At 40.9% G+C, this 18,924-nt stretch overlaps 1 protein-coding gene across 1 annotated transcript; it reads right to left on the bottom strand.

Annotated features, from left to right (window-relative positions):
* Window positions 1-404: 404 nt before the first annotated feature.
* On the bottom strand, window positions 405-9,883 carry wdr32 (WD repeat domain 32). Its single transcript, XM_037694668.1, has 7 exons — window positions 9,254-9,883; window positions 8,059-8,172; window positions 7,106-7,303; window positions 6,634-6,836; window positions 6,112-6,192; window positions 5,885-6,030; window positions 405-1,194 (listed from the first exon to the last, which is right to left on the bottom strand). The coding sequence occupies exons 1-7, from the start codon at window positions 9,691-9,693 to the stop codon at window positions 823-825; spliced, it is 1,554 nt and encodes a 517-aa protein (XP_037550596.1). The 5' UTR covers window positions 9,694-9,883; the 3' UTR covers window positions 405-822.
* Between the last annotated feature and the right edge of the window lie 9,041 nt (window positions 9,884-18,924).

Genomic DNA, 18,924 nt, shown 5'->3' on the forward strand with positions numbered 1-18,924 from the left:
TCTAGGAAATAATTTTAACGGTAACTAAAGCCTTCAGGGCCAACAAAGTTCAGTGAGGTCATCTGGACAGTTTCATCTTTTTGTCTTTCATCCAAAGGACTTCATCAGTCCGAGGAGACACCACAGACCCAGTCCCACAAGCAGCACACTCACATAGTGGACCAACCAGTTTGCTGGTGATGAGTTTGATGTTTTGAACCACTTTGGCTGTGGCTGCCTCAGAGGAGTCGACGGGGGAGAGGGCGGACTCCAGAAACCATCTTTTCACCATCAAACTGGTTGGTCCACTATGCGAGTGCGCTGCTTGTGGGACTGAGTTTGTTGTGTCTTCTTGGACTGATGAAGTCCTTTGGATGAAGGACGAAACGTTTCAACATAAAAAGAAACCGTCCACAGAACCTGACTGAACTTTGTTGGATTTTTTTTTTTTTTTTTTACCAGAATTATTGAGCATGAACTTTGACATAAAATGTACAGGGTTACTGTGCACTTTAATATTTAAAATATGTGCACTGAAAGAGGTCCAGTGAGCACTTAAAAACAAATGCCAGGGCGTCAACATTTGTTTTCAACTACAGTACATCTTTGTCAGAAGAACTTAACACAGAAAATGGTGATTTAGATAAATACCTGCATCTGCACAAAGGATAAGATAGGAGCGCTGCATGAACAATCTAGAAGGACAATGTTAGAGTTCAGCAGAAATTTGGTCATTATCAAAATGTGATCTTTGCTTCTTTGATTTACTTTCAGACTTGTTCCTCACACTGAAAGCTTCTTTCCCCAGGTCTGCAGAGCTCAGTCCTTTGACAGCACTTGATGTTAAAACTTGGGCTGGTAAAGGGCCACGCGCCCACTGAGGCAGCCTGAGGCCAGCTGGCAGTGCGTCGGAGAGAACTTGGTGGTGAGCACCACGTCGCTGTGCGAGTAGATGGAGCGGATCTCCCGGAGGCAGCTGGTTTGAACCGGCAAGCAGTCGGCCAGCTCGCCGCAGCGCTCGTCGAAAGCCAGCAGGCGTACGCCGTAACCATAGGGGGAGCAGATGAGCCGCCCGTCAGGACTGAAGCAAAGTTCTTTGATGTAACCTCGGCCCACGTTGGCCTCCTCGATGTAGTGGGTGAGGCGGAGGGAGCAGCGAGGGGAGACCAGCGGCCGTGTGGGCGCCCCCTCCTGGAACTCGTACACACACGTCCACTGGAGAAGGAGAGAAAGTAAAAACTGATGCAGACCGTCTAAGTAACTTTAACACAAGTTCTACAGGGAGTCATGCCAGTGTTGTCATCAAGAAGAGCTTCTGCTCAAGGAGCCACGGTAACAAACACCAAGAGTCATCAGTCAGTACTGGAGGAGCAAGTTCTCTCCTTAACCAAACCTAAGATAACAAGAACAAGCACAATGACTCTGATGTTTGTTAACTCAGGCATTCTGCTTTAGTCTCTGTGCACGTGCACACAAAAAAAGAGGCATTCTGTGCATCATTTGATGCTTTGTTCTAAAACCTTGATCGAACAAATAACTACGTTCTATTTGTCAGGGGAATTTAGGTAAAGGTCATGGATGTTTATCAGTAACTAATGCTAAATTAATGTATGTGAGTTAGCGAGTTGTTTTATCTGTTCAGAGAGGAGCCTGCAGGTGCACCTGATTACTCCAAGGCCTTCTCCGAGTCTGTAAGCTGGAAAGCTGAGGTCGTCTTGACCTCGCCTCTGTCAGATCAGCGTGTATTAAAGTATTTCCTGACTCACTGTCCAGTGCAGATTATCACTGACGAGGCTCGTGCAACTTTGTACATCTGTGAGAGCCTTTTTGGACCGTCTACTGGTCCAATAAAGATTGGTTAAAATCTTCTTGTGTCCTCAGAATGGCTTATTTGAGTAAGCAGATGAAGAAAGGATAATAACACTTTTCACTCCAAGACTTTACAAGATCAAGAACAGCAGAATGCAATATTGGAAAACAAAGAATATAAAAACTATTAGAGAAAAACAAAGTCACCCCAGTTAGGAAAGTTAAAGAACGTAGCAGAAACCTGTTGAGTCCCAAAATTTTTGACCTAGACAGTTAAATGTGCTGGTGTTCCACTGCTTGGCACTGCTGATAAGATTCAGTTAAACTGAAGGAAGAAACAAGCGGTACATCGATGTCCGTCATCACTGAAGGAGTGGAATAGTGAATGTTTGTAATTATCGAGATGAGAGTTTTTCTCAACTGGAATTGAAAAGGGAATGCAAGTAAACCTTAATGTTTCTGGTGCAAGATATTCAAGTGTGTAGAAATTACACCATGTTTTTTTTCTTGTCCGAGGCGACACAGAGAAATGGATCCTGTTGAGTGAAAGGAGGTATTTTATCCACCACCAGGTGCACTGGCAGAGCAAGGGGGTGGCCACTGGTGGCCTTAGCTACTTTGACCACCACACTGGCCTCCCCAACATTTTGAGGAAACTATACTGAAACTATACTTTTAAGTAATATAAAAACAAGAAAGCGTACATTTGCTCAAGTGGTAGGGGTGGTCACTTTACATATATAGCGGCACACATCTTGCATTTTTATGTAGCAATCTAATTTTCCAAAGAAACCTTTCTTATGCCTACATGCAGCCACACATCAAAATGGAAGTCGATGTCTCACTAATTTTTCCAAGTTATCGTGTCCACAACATTAACGGACAGATTGAGGGAGGATATTTCGCAGGACATCCTTGTAAATGAGATTAATAATCTCAATGGGTTTCTTTCCTGGTAAAATAAAGGTTTAAATGAAAATAAAAAATTCCAGTTCATCTTTTTGATCCACAATGGGGGACAAAAAGAGGGGAAAAAAGTTGTTAGACCTGGGACTTAATTCAGAAAGGGCTTACCCTATTAGTGTTAACTCGAAAAATATAACGATTTCAATTTTAAAAAACATGCTGTCTGCTCTGTGGTACAGAGTCCTGATGACTCCTAACTTGTGCTCCAAAGGCTGATGGGAGTCAAACTGCAAATACTGGTCTGTGTGGGTGGGTTTGCAGTACACCTCGGTTTGCAAATGTCCTCCATCAGAGACTGAGACCTCACAGTCCAAGAAAGCCAACCTGCCATTTTTACATCTTCCTTGTGTGAACTTGATGTATTTATCCACAGAGTTGATGTGGTCAGTAAAATGTTGGACTTCCTGAGATTTAATTTGATGCCACCTGGGTTAAAATTAAATCTCAGGAAATGAAGTTGTTGTAAAACAAATGTGATGTGATGGATTGATGGGGTCCATGAAATGATATGGGCAGCTGAATTTTGGACCAGTTGTTATTTATGGAGGGTTTTCTGAGGTAGGTCAAAAAGAAGAGAATTACAATAATCTAAATGAGAGGTGACCAGACTGTGGACCAGAACAGCAGTGGAGTGAGGAGTGAGGGAAGGATGGAGACGATTAATATTTTGAAGATGAAAGTAGGCTGACCGAGTGATATTATTGACATGAGAGGAAAAGGAGAGGGTGCTATCAAGGTTGACACCCAGACTCTTAACCTGATGGGAGGGAAAGATGGAAGAGTTATCAACCGGAATGGAAAAGCTATGAAGTTTATTTAGTATTGATTTAGTGCCAATTAAAAGAAGTTCTGTTTTATTGCAATTTAGTTTAAGAAAGTTTGAAGTGAACCAATGTTTTATTTCAAGCAGACAATCAGTGAGGGACGAAGGTGGAAATGTTGAGTTAGGTTTGCTTGAGAGATAGAGTTGAGTGTCATCCGCGTAGCAGTGAAACTGAATATGATGTTTGCGAAAAATGAAACCAAGGGGGAGAAGGTAAATGATAAACAACAAGGGTCCCAGGACAGAGCCCTGTGGAACACCTGAGGTATCAGAAACAGGATGAGATATGGAAGATTTTAACTGAACAAACTGAGTGTTATATGGCAAAGCGACGTATTTATGTTTTTTTTCCACTTTATTAGACATTTTTGGACTGATGCGTCTTATACACATCATACGGCGGTGTGACGTGTACAGCGGCAAGTACGGTAATAATGAATTAAATCTGATATTAACTTGTTAATGGAAGTCTTACAAAAACTAGAGAAAATATGAAAAAAATACATCTACAGCTTTTGAACATCATGAACTTGATACGGTTTGGATATCGTGTTGCACAACCTACAGTTTTTTCTTTAATCATTATTGTGCCCCATCATGGAGCAAACTGCTAATATCCTGCGTCCGTCCGTGCATGTTGTGAGTCAGCTACAGCGTGCGCTCTCAGGACATTATTACCTGCAGTGTTCCCTCAGTGAGGACTGAACTAGGCAAAAGGGCCTTCTCCTACGCCGCTCCCGTTTCCTGGAATATCTTACAAAAAGAGCTGAAGCTCTTGAACCTTGACCTCTCTAAGTGGCTTTAAACATCTGTAAAGTTCAATGCAAAAACCAATGCAGACATGTTCCTGTTTGTAGTATTTTACATCGCTTTATAATGTAGCTGTTTTTGTTTCATTTTTTTTAATACCATTTTCTTCCATTTATTTTTCAATGTATATGCTTTTTATGTTTGTCTACTGTAGGGCTGAAACGATTCATCGAATCATTCGAGGACCTCGATTACAAAAAATCCTCGAAGCTTCGTTAAACTATTCAGAGCACTGTGGTCTAGCTGGAAGGTTTTTGTGTTACACAACGCTAGCGCTTCCGCGTGTGTGCTAAGTTTGTAGCTATGGAGGGAACGGAGACTGCCTAGAAGAAGAGCCCCGAAAACAACAAAAACTGTCAAAAGTTTGGGAACATTAGGCTAAACGGAAAAGACAACACAGTTCAATGCTTCCACTGCAAAGCAGAACTGGAGTAACCACAACAGCACGTCGTCGATGTTGCAGCGTCTGAAGAGAAAACACCCGATGTAGCATCAAACTCGTCCGCAGCTGCAACAAGTATCATGTTCTCTCTCTGCAAAATACATGAACCTAAATGTGATAATCTGTCATGTTATAGATGTAAAATGAGGCATTTTTTGCTAATGTTAAATCTACTGACAAATCATAGTGGCTACCTGGCAGGGCCTGTACGTTGTGCGAGAAAAAAAACTCTGCAGGACTTGATGCAAGTTTTGTTAACGATAAAAGCAGAAACAGACTGATGCATTTATTTATTGCTGTACTTCCATCCCGAGATATTTAGGGTGAATATTTCAAGTGTAAATGTATTTACATGAGTTAGGATTTTTTTTTTTCTTCTCGCTGCCGTTTATGACTTAAAAACTGTGATTAATCTGCATTTATTACTACTGTCATATTTGTTTATAGCTAATCAATCAAGACTAAATAAAAATACAGTCTGCAGAACTCAATGTACAAACTGTACATCATCTACCTTACTCAGTTTCTAACATAAAGATTCCATTCAGTTTTCCAATCCATAAAAATGATTTACAGCATTTAGATTTTTATGTGATGGTTAAAAATAATTCAACTTAAGCAATAAAATATTTAAAAAAGAGGAATTAAATGGGTTGTTTATTTAATGTTCTTTTTTGTGTATTTGTATGGTACTGCAGAACCTGACAAATTTTGTTGTTGACTACTCGATTACTCGCCAAAATAATCTATATATTACTCGATTACTATAATATTTGTTTAAAAACAGCCCTAGTCTACTGTTGTCATGTGTGCTCTTTGTTTAAATCAGGTCCCTCTTGTAAATGAATCCTTGAGGCTCAGTGAGACTAACCTGTATAAATAAAGGTTGAATGAATGTGATAACTTGAAAAGTAAGTGGCTGAAAAATAATCCATGAAGCTGATAAGCTGTAGCTATTGAAATACATCAGACATTAAAGACTGTATTGCATTTAATTTTTTGGAATACGTTTCTGCTGAGACACCAGTGAAAATCTGCAGCTTTGTGGTTCTCACCTCCTGGTCGTCCATGTTGCTGGAGCAGCGGATGAGCGTGGCCCAGCCTTTCGGGTGGAGCTGCAGGGATGTGATGCAGTTGCCCCGGTCCTTCTCTCCTGGGATTTCAGGTGTTAAAACCTCCAGACTGTTCCTTGGAGAAAGGCCTGAGAGGAAAAAAAGTCAAAAGTTGTAAGGATGCTAAGGTGACGCCCAGCAGTTTGGATTATACGGAGATGGTCTCAGACCTTCTCTGTGAGGATGAATCTTGCTGGAGTCGTTTCCCTGGCGAGCAGTCGCTGATGCTCTGGATGCTGAGGTGCCTCCATCTACAGAACCCCAATCATCATTAAAGGTCACATTCCCGCCAACATGAAAAAATAATCAAACTGACGTTCTCACAATTAACTACTAATACAACGCAAAGCAGTCATTTTCACAATATTGGGTTAAATTACAGCATATATATATGTATATATATATTTTTTTTTTACATTTTGTGATGCATGCAATTTGTGCAATTAGATATGAAACTTTCAAAAAGCTGACTTTTGAAGTCAGTTCAATTGAAAACGTGTCACCTCTGCTAATTCATTTTAGTCAACACAAAAAATAAAAGTCAGTCAATTTTACACATAGTGAGGTAAAATTTGACGTGGTAGTAGCAGAGAAACACCCACAGCATTTACTCTGAGCGTGACATCAGGTGAGATTACTCATAACATTTTCCACTTTTTGTTTATCCGTTGCAAGAGAAGCTCTGCTCCAACCTGAGCTGAGGGGCGTCCGTCGTGCACGCAGCATGCGGTAGCTGCCCACTTCAAGGGACTGGGTGAGGTCCAGGTCATGAAGGATGAGCAGGTACCCCGAGGAAGTAGAGATGAGCATCTTGGAACAGTCCGGCGTCAGACGCATCCTCATCAGGTAGCGAGTGTGGAAGAACTTTTTGTGCGGGCAGCCATCTTCTGTAAATCTGCAGGAGAGAGTTATAAAGTTTTAGCTGAACGCTAACATTTGTCATTTATTCTGATGAAACTTTGGGAGACGAGGCTTCTTCAAAGTCTGACGAGTTAATCAGAAGCACAGTCTGGATTAAGAAAAATAAATGGTTTAAGGATTTATTCAATAGAAAAATAAAAAGCTTTTATGAACGTAAAGAAAATTAACTCATTAACTGAACTAAAATGTATTAAAATTATCCCTTTGAAAATTGACGATGCAAATCCTGTAAAGATGGCCGACCTGTTGGTGTCCCACGTGATGACGTTGCCGTCAAAGCCAGATGTAACCAGGAGTCGAGTGTTGGTGTCGTACTCGATGTTCTTCACCCAGCTGGCGTGGCCGTGCAACGAGCACACCTTTGAGTTCAGCTTGCGCAGGTCCCACAATGCAATTGTGGTGTCGTCGGAGCAGGTGGCAAACAAACGATTGTCTAAAAACCTACAGAAACAGGGCAGCCGCTATTCATTTACACTGATCTAGACATTATATTCCCTGTGTAATCCCTACCAATCTCATCTAACTTTCACAAAAAATAGAGAATTTAATTCTTGTTGTCATCCTGAACCCTTACATTTATTTGTTTTGAATCTTTAAGCATATAGTATGTTTTAATCGTGTTATCAGTTTAGGACAGGGGTCTGCAACCTGCGGCTCTTTGGCCCCCCTACAGCGGCTCTTTCAAGCTTTGACCAAAACTAACATAAAACTGAATTTTATTGGTTGTTATACAAACAACAACAACAAAAGACTAGTTTGAGCAGTTTTCCTGTCATTTCCTTTGCAAATATGTGAATGCTGGAACTAGTACAAGGATTAAAACATACTAACTTTATGCTTTTTTTTCTCTCTACTAAATACATTTTTCCACAAAAAAAAAAAAATCACATAGGTCTGCATAGTCCTTTTTTAAACTACTGTATTTCCCCCCTCTTTGCAATAATCTGATCTTTTCATTTGTCTTAAATTAAATTGTGTTAAAAGCTGAAAATGCATAATGATTTTTAACATTTATTGATATTTTAAAGCCACCTCCAACAAGCCTAAAGTGGCCCATGGACCACCAGTTGATAATCACAGTTAGCAGGTTGTTGCAGCTCTGAACACTTTTAATTTAGTGAACGAAGGTAGAAAAATGGTTATATTGATTGTAAATGTTGCAGACCCCTGGTTTATGAGATATGACAGAAATGAACCTTATGTTGTTGACACAGTCTTCATGGGCCTCTGTCAGGGTTCTGATGTGCCTGGATGAAACTGGATCAAACAGGAGGACCTCGGTCTGCTCACAGGCCACAGTTAGCACAGACCTGATATGAGGGAACACGCAAATCAAAATCACTCACAAGATGCAACAGGAGAATGGTGTTTATCTGATCATGATACAATTCCAATAAAAAAAATAGGAACATTATATAAAATGTCAAACTGAGTATCCATTATCAAACTATCCATTTTGTTGTCCATGCAGGGTCATGGGGGTGCAGGTGCCTATCTCCAGCAGTCGCTGTGAAAGAGGTGGGATACACCCCGGACAGGTCCCAAGTCCGTTACAGAGAGACGAACAATCATTCACACTCTCACTTACACCTGGTGCCATTTTAGTTACAAATTAACCAAACATGCATAGTTCATGTCAGTGGGAGGGAACCAGAGCACCTGGAGAAAACCCACACGTGCAAACTCCACACTGAATAAAAACAAAACGGCCATTTCTGTTTCAAATGTCATTTAAAAAGGACTGAAGCAAATCGGAAAAACTGTTCTGTGGTCCAAAAAAAATGAATAAATAAATAAAACTTTTTTTTCCCTTCTAAATCACAGACACCATGTCCTCTGTACTAAAGAGAAGAACTATTTAGCCTAGCACAGTTCAAAAGCCTGCCTCTCTGATGGTATGGGGGTGCATTTATGACTATGGCATGGGCAGCTTATACATCTAGAAAAAAATCCAATGAGTGTTTTGCAGTTTTCCTTGAAATGGAAGACCTCAGCTGCTATTATACTTACAATAAGCAACATTAAAGCACTAATAAGCATGGCACAGATAGCAGCAGCTCTGACAACAAGCTGGGAGGTAAGAATGGATCCGTTTTCTGATTTAGTCCCCAGTATGGCCAGCTAACTGAGGCTACAGAAAGGACTAGCAGCTCTGATCACACAAACAAACGAGAGCCAGATTAGACAGCTTGACCCTGTTTGGCTGCAGGATTTACTCCTCACATCTGCCGTGAACCCCCGCAGAGCTCAGCGTTTGTAACAGCTGTCTGCCTTTAAAGCCCAAGGTTTTATTCTGCTCTTGTGCATTTATTTAAAGGGATTTTTGCAAGTGAAGCCCCACAGGTTTACGTCATATAGGCCTGACATCCAGACTAAATGTTGTGGTCTTACCCGTCCGGGGAGTACTCCAGGTTGAACACGGCTCCGTGGGTCTGGGTGCTCAGATTGACTGACTCCACAGCTGGATTCATTGAGCAGTACAGACTGGTCATTGTCCTAAAGTTATCCCGAGCTGGATCCACGAACAAACCCCGTCGTATAGTCCTGCTCCGCAGCCAGGAAAACAGACTATCCCCCCGGCTCCCGCCGCTCCCACTCTGCGGCGCAGCGGCCGCCGAGCAGCGGGCTTTTGGCTTGTCCGCCCCGGGAGAGCCCGCTGGCTCCGGCTGGTCCCCGCTGCTTCCCGGCTGCGAAGGAGACACCCTCCTAGCATGGTCATTTTCGTCGTCCGACTCATCGATATCAGGTTCTTCATCTTTGTCTGAGACGCTGCCGGTGTTGTCAGGCCTGTCCTGGGACTCCTCGGCGTCGCTCCGGTGCTCGGCGCTCATTGTAGCTTCCGCACGGCCGCTTGGTGTCGGGGAGCAGCCTCTCAGCTCAGCGGGGAGAAGCAGAGTCAAATAATGACTTCTTTCTGCACTTGTTTAAGATAGCAGGGCACTTTAGCTGCATGCTCACGGTCGATTTGTTTCCAGTTTTGGCAGCTCCTCGTCGCCTGCCCGTAAAAACAAACATTAGCTAAATTTGACCGGAAACCAGCTGCTTGACCTTCAAAATAAAAGCGCAGAAATCAAGAGACGCCGCTGTCAGTCGAGAAAAAAAAACAAATGTGTTTTGCTGAAAAAAAAAAAAGAAGTCGAAGATTTGAAACATATGGAAAAGAAGAAGCCGTTAAATTATTTATTCCTCAAGCCCAAAACAAACATGTATATAGTAAACAAATTCAAATTCTCATAACAGTCCATGGTATAAAAAATATTAACACTCTTGGGACGTGAACTCGATTAACTATTCAAGCAGGCAAAAAAAAAAAAAAAAAAAATCTTAAACGTTAAACCTGAAAAGCCGATGCGGATGTTTGAATATAATTTTACCTTTCAGATTTCGTAAATAATAATAATAAAGACAAAGACGTAGTTCCGCTTCCGGTGGCTTTTTTTGTTTTATCTGGCTCGTTGCTGCCACCTGTTGAGCAGATGTTGCATGTGCAGTTTTAAATTGTATGCACAGTTTGTGCTGACGTGAAAGTAACAGAGTAATACAAACTTCTAAAGGAAGCACAGGCACAGTAATATTGTAAAAAAAAAAAAAAGACATGAATTCACAAACTTCACAAAGCTTATTATTTATTTTACTTCTTTTCTGGGGTTGCCACAGCAAGTCATCCTCCTCCATTATCACACTTTGCATCCTCTGCCCCCAATAAATCCATGTCCTCTATAACTGCATCCATATATCTCCTCGTTGGTCCTTCTTTGTATACATTTTTCCTGGCAGGTGCATTTCTAACAGCCTTATCCCAATACATTTTACACTTTTACCCTCCTCTGGACAATCTCAGTTTGGCTTAGTCTCTAGCTTTATCTCTTTGTCATTCAACTTGTGTTGTACCTCTGATTCTCTCATTCCTAATATACATCCATGTCTCTCTCAAGAAGAACCTCAATATATTCATTTCTTCCTCTTTTAATTCTTTCTCCTGTTCTTTTATAAATGCCACTGTCTCCATGTTAAACGACTACATACTGTATTTTTAAAAGTCGACTTTAACATGCTAAAAGCCGAGTTGGCTTCGACTAGTCGATTACATCATAGGAACTCAAGACACTATATATTTTTTTTTTTCTAAGAAAAAAAGTAATTTATTATTTACACAAAAAAAAAAAGGAACAACAAAACATCAGGCGTATATGCTCCTATCATTTATCATACTGTACAAATAAGTCAAAGGAAAAGCAAAACTATTATCAAGCTGCAAAAATGCTGCTGTTTTCAGTTTTATTTTATTTAATCCACCACATGGATTGGGTGGAATAGGGTTGGGAACAGTGGGGGAGGGTGGTGGTGTGCGACTAGTCGACTCGAAATATAACAACTCGTGAGACGATCTAAAACCGACTAGTCGATTAGTCCGTTCAACCCCTACTCCATACTATGCATCACAGCTGCTCTCACTACTCTCTAACCTTCCCTTTTACTTTTGCTGCCAACCTTTTGTCACACAAATCCATCCTGAAACTTTTCTCCATCCTGCCTGGACTCCCTGCTTCAATTCTTTACCACACCATTTTCCCAGGCTGTCAACCCTAAGTACTTGAAGTCCTGCACCTTTGTGACCTCTGCCCCTTGTAACCTCATGTTCCACCTGCCTCCCTCCCATTCACACACACGCAGTCTGTCGTGCTATGAGTGATTTTCACGCCTCTTCTTTCAAGTGCATACTACTGTATAATGACTGTTGTCCTTATTAAAGACAGGAATGAGACTATGAAATGAAGTTCTTAAGCTAAAGTTGTCTTTTATGTCTGCATTTGTACAAAAATGAGAGAAGTATGGAGCGAAAACACTTGGTTTTGTCTCAGGCAGTTCTTTGCTGAGCACAGGAAGGGACAAGGAATTTAAACATTACAAAAAAAAAAAAAAAGCTAAATTTCTTGGCATAAAAGACTCAAATACAAACACAACAACATTCCCTCCCCTTTGGTCATGTCATGATGACACTGGAAAAATTCTTACAAAGACTGACTGAGAAACAATTCAGTGTCCCTCCTAAACAGGTAAGTGACAAGTTTCAGGTAAGTTTCTGTTTTTGTGGGCACAGTTACCCAGTAGCACCAGTCACAATGTCTCTTTGTCAATGGTGTAAATCTGCAGTGAGTTTCCAGCATTATCATCATCCCTCCTTTTGACGCATAATCCAAACCATGGGTCAGTTTAGTATAATGCACTTAAAATGTTTAGGTAGGTGAGGATTATCATTTGGGCCTTTCAACAACCGTATGTGAGAATATAGCCACGTTGTTTCTAAATTTAGCATTTATCTGGTGTAGAGTAAAACTGCATTACCTTCCTGCAGAAGTCTGTGGAACAGAACCAGAACCAGAACAGGAAGCAAGAGACATTAGGAATGATGAATAGTAAGATGCAATGTACTCTGGCGTAGAATCAGTCAAAGATTTTACTGACATAGACATTTCTTCCAAAGATATGTCATCAAGCTCAAATGACTTCTTCTTTTCTTTTCTTCTTGTTTGGTGTATGAATGTGATAAAGCTCTGATTAGTCTCTTTGGAATGATTTGTTCAATTAGCTTTGTAGAGATCTAGTAGAGTGCTGTATGAATGGATAAATGAGGACACAGATTGTAGTGTAAAGCGCTTTGAGTATCTTGAAATAAGATAGAAAGGCGCTATATAAATACAGTCCGTTTACCATTTTCTCTTCAAAGTTTTCAAGACTTCATACTCGCTCATTTTCTCCAACTCCTTTAGTCCACAGTTTCCATGACTTCAGCTTTACTTTCCTTTTAATTCTCTTCATTCATTAGCTCCTCCATCCATCTTCCCATCACACTCTACTCACTTGTTAAACATTATAATTTATATTATTAACAACACTAACCTGCTGCACATCCTTTCCAGTCTGACCCATCTGTCTCTCTGGTTGAAAGAAATCCTTCTCTCCCCACTTTGTGTGCAGCCTTTTGTACAGCTCCCTCTTCTGTTCTGCTTTTTCTACCTCCCTCTTTTCCCTACTTCCATCTCCTTGTATTTATGTTGAACCTCTTCAGTCCTGTAATTGTTCTATTTCTTCTAGGCTAACCTCTTCTTGTTGATAGCTTCCTGTCATTTTCCACTTCACTAGTCCACCAATACATTTCCTTATCTCTGTCCAGATGACACACCAAGTACCTTCCTACCTGTCTCTCTAATTACTGTTGCTGTAGAAGCCCAGTCATCTGGAAGCTCTTTCTTACCACCCAGAGGCTTTAACAGCTACTCACAACGTTCTTCCTTCCTCAACTTTCACCATTTGATCTTCTCTTCTGACTTTACTGTTTTCCTCTTCTTCCCCACAACAGTCAACTTACACACATCATCCAATGCTGTCTGGCCACACTCTCTCCTGACACAACCTTACAGTCCTCAATCTCCCTCAGGTTTCCTCTTCTACACATAGTTTACCTGCGTACTCCTGCCTCCACTCTTATAGGTCATTCTGTGTTCCTCCCTCTTTTGGGAACAAGTGTTCAGTCATTTCCATTCTCTTGGCAAAATTCACCACCATTCCTGGTTTCTTTCCTTGACACCAAACCCCCCCCTCACTTCCCCCTCCCCCCCCCCCCCCCCCCCCATTTCCTTCCCCACATGTCCATTCAGATCCTCTGGAGGATTTATTTTTGTTGAAATGTTTCGCCTTACATCTAGAAGCCTTCATCAGTCCAATTGAGGAGCCACAACAAACTCAGTCATATAAATAGCACCTTCACACAATGGGTCAACAAGTTTGATGGTGCTCAGATGATTTCTGGAGTCCGCCCTCTCCCCCACCAACTCGTTTGAGGCAGTGATGTCCAAAGTGGTTCAAACCACTGATGATGTCTTTTAGATGAAAGATGAAACGTTTGAAACTGTCCAGGGGACCTGACTTAACTTTGTTGGATTTTTCTTCCTGGATTATTGAGCATGAATCAAGATGTTTGGTGACATGACTGCCTCAAAATAGTCGGCCAGGGAAAGGGCGGACTCCAGAAACCATCTGAGCACCATCAAACTGGTGGATGTGAAGGTGATATTTATAAGACTGAGTTTGCTGTGGCTTCTTAATTGGACTGATGAAGTCTTTTGGATGAAAGATGAAATGTTTCAACAAAAATAAACCATCCAGAGAACCTGACTTAACTTTGTTGGATTTTTCTACCTGGATTATTGAGCATGAATCAAGCTGTCCATTCAGGTCTGCTCCGATCACCACGCTCTCCTCCCTGGGAATACTCTCTACCACTTCATCCAGATCCTTCCAGACTTTATCTTTTTTTTCTCTACCTCACATCCAACCTGTGGAGCAAAACCATCCATCCATCCATCCATCCATCCATTATCTTTACCCGCTTATTCCATTTTTGGTCACGGGGGTCGCTGGTGCCCATGTCCAGCTATCACTGTGCGAGGGGCGGGGTACACCCTGGATGGGTCACAAGTCCATCACAGGGCCACACAGAGACAAACGACACAAACAACCATTCATTCTCTCATTCACACCTAGGGACAATTTAGAGTTACCAATCAGCCTAACATGCATGTTTTTGGTCTGTGGGAGGAAACCGGAGCACCCGGTGAAAACCCACGCATGCACGGAGAGAACATGCAAACTCCACCCAGAAGGCCCCTGGACCGGGGTTTGAACCAGCTTGCTGAGAGGCAGCAGCTCTACCAGTTGCGCCACCGTGCTGCCCGTGGAGCAAAACCACTGACAACATTTAGCATCAGACCATCTACAGTACTTCTACCTTCAGACACATCAACCTATCTGACACTCTTTTCACCTTGGGGCAGCTGTGGCTGAGTGGTTAGAGCAGTCGTCCTCCAATGCAAGAATTTGGGTTTTGATTCTACCAGCAGTCACATGCTGAAGTGTCCCTGGGCAAGACACTGAACCCTTCATGGCCTCCGATTTGTGTCCCATTGGTGTATGAATGTGATAAAGCTCTGATTATTCTTTGTACAGATATAGTAGAGCGCTGTATGAATGGGTAAATGTGGACACGGATTGTGTTATACAGAGCTTTGAGTATCTTGATAAGATAAAAATGTGCTATATAAGTACAGTCCATTTACCAACTCCTCCACCCCTACTCCATTTGTCTTTCTATCCACATCATGGTAAAACAGTTTGAACTCTGCTCCAATGCTGCGAGCCTTGCTGCCCTTCCACTTGGTCTTTTGGACACATAAAACATCTACCTTCCTTCTCTGCATCATGTCTATCAGCTCTCTACCTTTGCCTGTCACTGTTCCCACATTTAGAGTTGAAACCCTCAGTCCTACATTCTTGACTTTCCTCTTCTCCCTCTGTCTTCTGATACGTTTCCCTCCTTGTGGTCTTCGACTAACAGTAGAACAATTTCAGCTGGCACCCTGTTTGACAACAGCACCGGTGACGGTTGTTGTTAACCCGGGCCTTGACCAATCTGGTATGTTGGTGTCGCTTAGATGAACTCACATATTAGTTTTGGCAAAAATGTTTTATGTCAGATGTCCATCCTGACACAACCTTCATCATTTACCCGGCTTGGGACCGGCACAAGAGATACACTGGCTTGTGCTCCCTAGTAGCTGTTTTCTTAGAAGCCCTAACTGAACGAAAACAGAAGGGTTTTGGTCTTACTTGATGTAAGATTGTGTGAACAACTGATTTAATGTCTTTGTAAATGGTGCATGTAAATATGTGGTTTTAATTGCACATCTACTTCAACGATTGACTCCAAGACCAACACTTAATGCTAAAGTGTTGGGCAAAGATATTGTGCAATGATTAGCACTTGGAGTGCAGGTTGTGAATAACTCAGTTACAACCGCTCCAAATATTTACCTCAATATCTGTAAAAACGACTGACTTATAATCACTTTGTGAGTTTACTAAAGTCAGGTGGGTGTGGCAGCCATCTTGAATCATTAACTCCAAAAGGTGATCATTTACAAATGAATATCCACAAATTTTACAATTTTTTTATTCAAAGATATTCTGGTAACAAAGCAGACACCGACACAAACATGGGCAAAACAATTAAAAACAAAGTCATAAAAATTATCTCATAACTGGGTTGTAGGAGGATTCCTGTTAATTATGTCTGTGTTAAATAGGATGGTTCGAGTTCATTTACCTCAATACTTATGAAAAATGAAAAAAATCAATTCTACTCTTTAAAAATGGTTTATTTTAAACAGTACCAGAAAAAAGACGTCCTAAATCAATGAAAGATCTTTGCTTTTAAATCATAAGAAAGTCTAACTCATATTTGTATCAACCTCTGGGCTTTTATTCAAAGCGATACAGGTGAGCGGCGAGCTTCATTTATACATTCTGGAGCCACTGACAGCTATAAAAACCAGGTGATCAAACCCAGATCAAGGGGTCTGATGGGAACGTGGTGTTTACAGTGGCCCTCACTGACCGCTTTATTGCCACTATCAGTACATAACAGTTAAAAATATCATTCAGGAAGTATAAACTCCACAACACAACATCACAATTAGCAGCTGAGGAAAAAGAGCTGGCTGTTTGAGATTTATTCGACCTCGGCGGCACCAACGCACGTGGAAGTCATCATGGCTTTTAATTTACAGTAGTCATTATGCAGGCCACAATCACAGGGGTTTCAGTTACGATCAGTGCTGTGGAGTTTAATTACAGAGAGCTTCTGAGATGCACAGACACATTTAATGTTTATTTTTTACCCCCGTACGTGCTGTAAAATTAGACCGATTTAAAAACGCTGAGCTCCGGTATAGTTAGACATTTTTTGTGGGTGTTTGATGCTTATTTAGACTAAAACATGTTTGACTAGTTCCAAAAACAGAGCGGGCAGAAACTTTACAATGGTTAAAAATAAAATGCAAAGGAAGCTATGGAATTACACGCAAAGCTGCAGGCAACAGATGCAAACTTTGCACCTCTAAAGCTGTACACTTCTCGAGATGCACTTGTTGCAGCTTGAAGTTGATGCAAAAATAAAGAACCAGTTAGCTTAGCATGTAAACTGAATGAATGAGCAGCCTGCTCCTGGAAGATAAATGAGAAGAGATATAAAAATAATCAGATAGTTTGAAGAAAGGTTTTATGTAAACATTGTGAACAATCAATATCTTACCTGGTGCAGAAAGCTTTTCAAACAGCATCAGTTTGGAGAAAGATTATGTTGGACAGGGCTAACGAGCCAACAGTTTGACCAAACACAAATGAGACAAAAGTGGATTGCTGCCACCCTACAAAAACTTAACTTCTTAAACTGAAGGCCTAGCATACCTTCAAGGAATGCACATCGTCTTCTGCTTTGCATGCCAGAAATTCAAATTATACATCTTATGTTGAGTTGTAAATCCTGATTTGCTTAATCCCGTGCGATGAGATCTTGTCAAAAATATTTGAGGTCAGAGTTTTTAGTGTAATTGACTCTCAGCTACTGTACAACCAAATATTTTGCTGTCATAAATGAACAAACGCACATAAAGACATTTCGTGCAGTTATTTCATTAGAAATAATGTGAAATTTCTGCTGGAACCAATCCAGGCTGCAATGGAAGTGCTACAGCTTGCTGCTGCTGCTAAGAATTGTTTAGTGAGAAATTGATGGCAAAGTAAAAAAAACAAAAAAAAAAAAAAGATATCACATAAAATTGTGGAAATTGCAGTTTTTTTTTTTTTTTTTGCAGATACAGCAATCCACTTTAATCCAAGTGCATTCAGAGTGGTTGTAAACTTTATTTCTACAAACCAAGGTCATTCACAGAGCTATCTGCAACAGGTAGGATATTACCTGTTCATAACCATTCCACGGAACCCCCTTTAAAAAGTCTAAACCTTCCTTTTAAGTATTTATTCTGTTATAACAAACATAACTTTTTAAAGTGCTCTGGCTTCTCTTGATTTGTGCATTTTCACCCAACCACATTTATCTTTTTTGTTCTTCTTACACTTAATTTAGTTTTATTTGAAAAGGCAGGATTCTCCATCTCAGATGCTTTCATTTGTAGTCCTGTTTTCTTCTGTGCGCCGTTCCCCTGAAGATTATTCCTCTTCAACTTAATTTTATCTCTCAGGCTGTTGGGTGATTTTTTACTGTTTGAATTCTCGGTGAACGTTTGATTTGTCTTTGGTTTTACTTTAAGTCTAACAGGCTTCATCCCAGCTGGCTTCGCAGGCCGTGCCTGAGTTTTCTTACTCACAGCACTCTTCTTCGTTTGTGCCTTCTTCTCTTTCTTCTTCAGTATTTTCACTTTCTTCCATGGTTTTGCCTTCACCTTTTTCGTTGCTTTTGGAGAGGGTGGTTTGACTTTCGGCTTTGGAGCAGCGGCCTCCGTTGTCCCGCTGACTGCAGTTGCCACTGGTCTGCGCTGGCTGCCTGTCACCGGTGGTTTGGTGGTCAGGTTGTATTTTCTTGGTGGTGATCTTGTTGGTTTTTCATTTGTGTTCAGCACAGTCTCTGAAATTGCACAGACAAGCACCAGTTTTAACAACTCTGCAGCCACACTGGACCTTGTAAAACTGGACAAAATATTTGGTGCCTAAATCTGGCCCATCTGTTTTGAAAAACTTGTCTTTTTATTTTAAACACGGTTTAAATGACAGCTTTTTATATTTGACCTTAGTGTGGTTAAACAGTCTGAATATAACACTGAATGTGAGGAATTTGTTATTTATCAAAAAAAAAAAAAAAAAGTCCTAAATGATTTCTGCTTTGATTAACCTCTAACATGACAAAAGGGAACACGGGGAGAAACAACAAGACTGATCAGATGAACCCCACAGGATGATCAGGAACTGAACTTCAGAAAACTGACGTCGCAGCAAAACAATACTTACATGTGACCAGATTACGCTAATCCCAGCAGAATTAGGTTGGCAATTTAAAAACAAAAATCTTTCAAATTTGCAGTTTATGAAGTCAATATTTTTACTAATTGTTCAACAGTATATCTGTTCAGTATAAAATTTTTTGAAAACACCTACAGTGAATTTTATTTGTTCCAATTTTGTATGCATGTCTACTGTTATCACCACTC

This window comes from Nematolebias whitei, chromosome 21, assembly GCF_014905685.2.
Source record: "Nematolebias whitei isolate Nwh7 chromosome 21, NemWhi1, whole genome shotgun sequence".
NCBI lineage: Eukaryota > Metazoa > Chordata > Actinopteri > Cyprinodontiformes > Rivulidae > Nematolebias > Nematolebias whitei.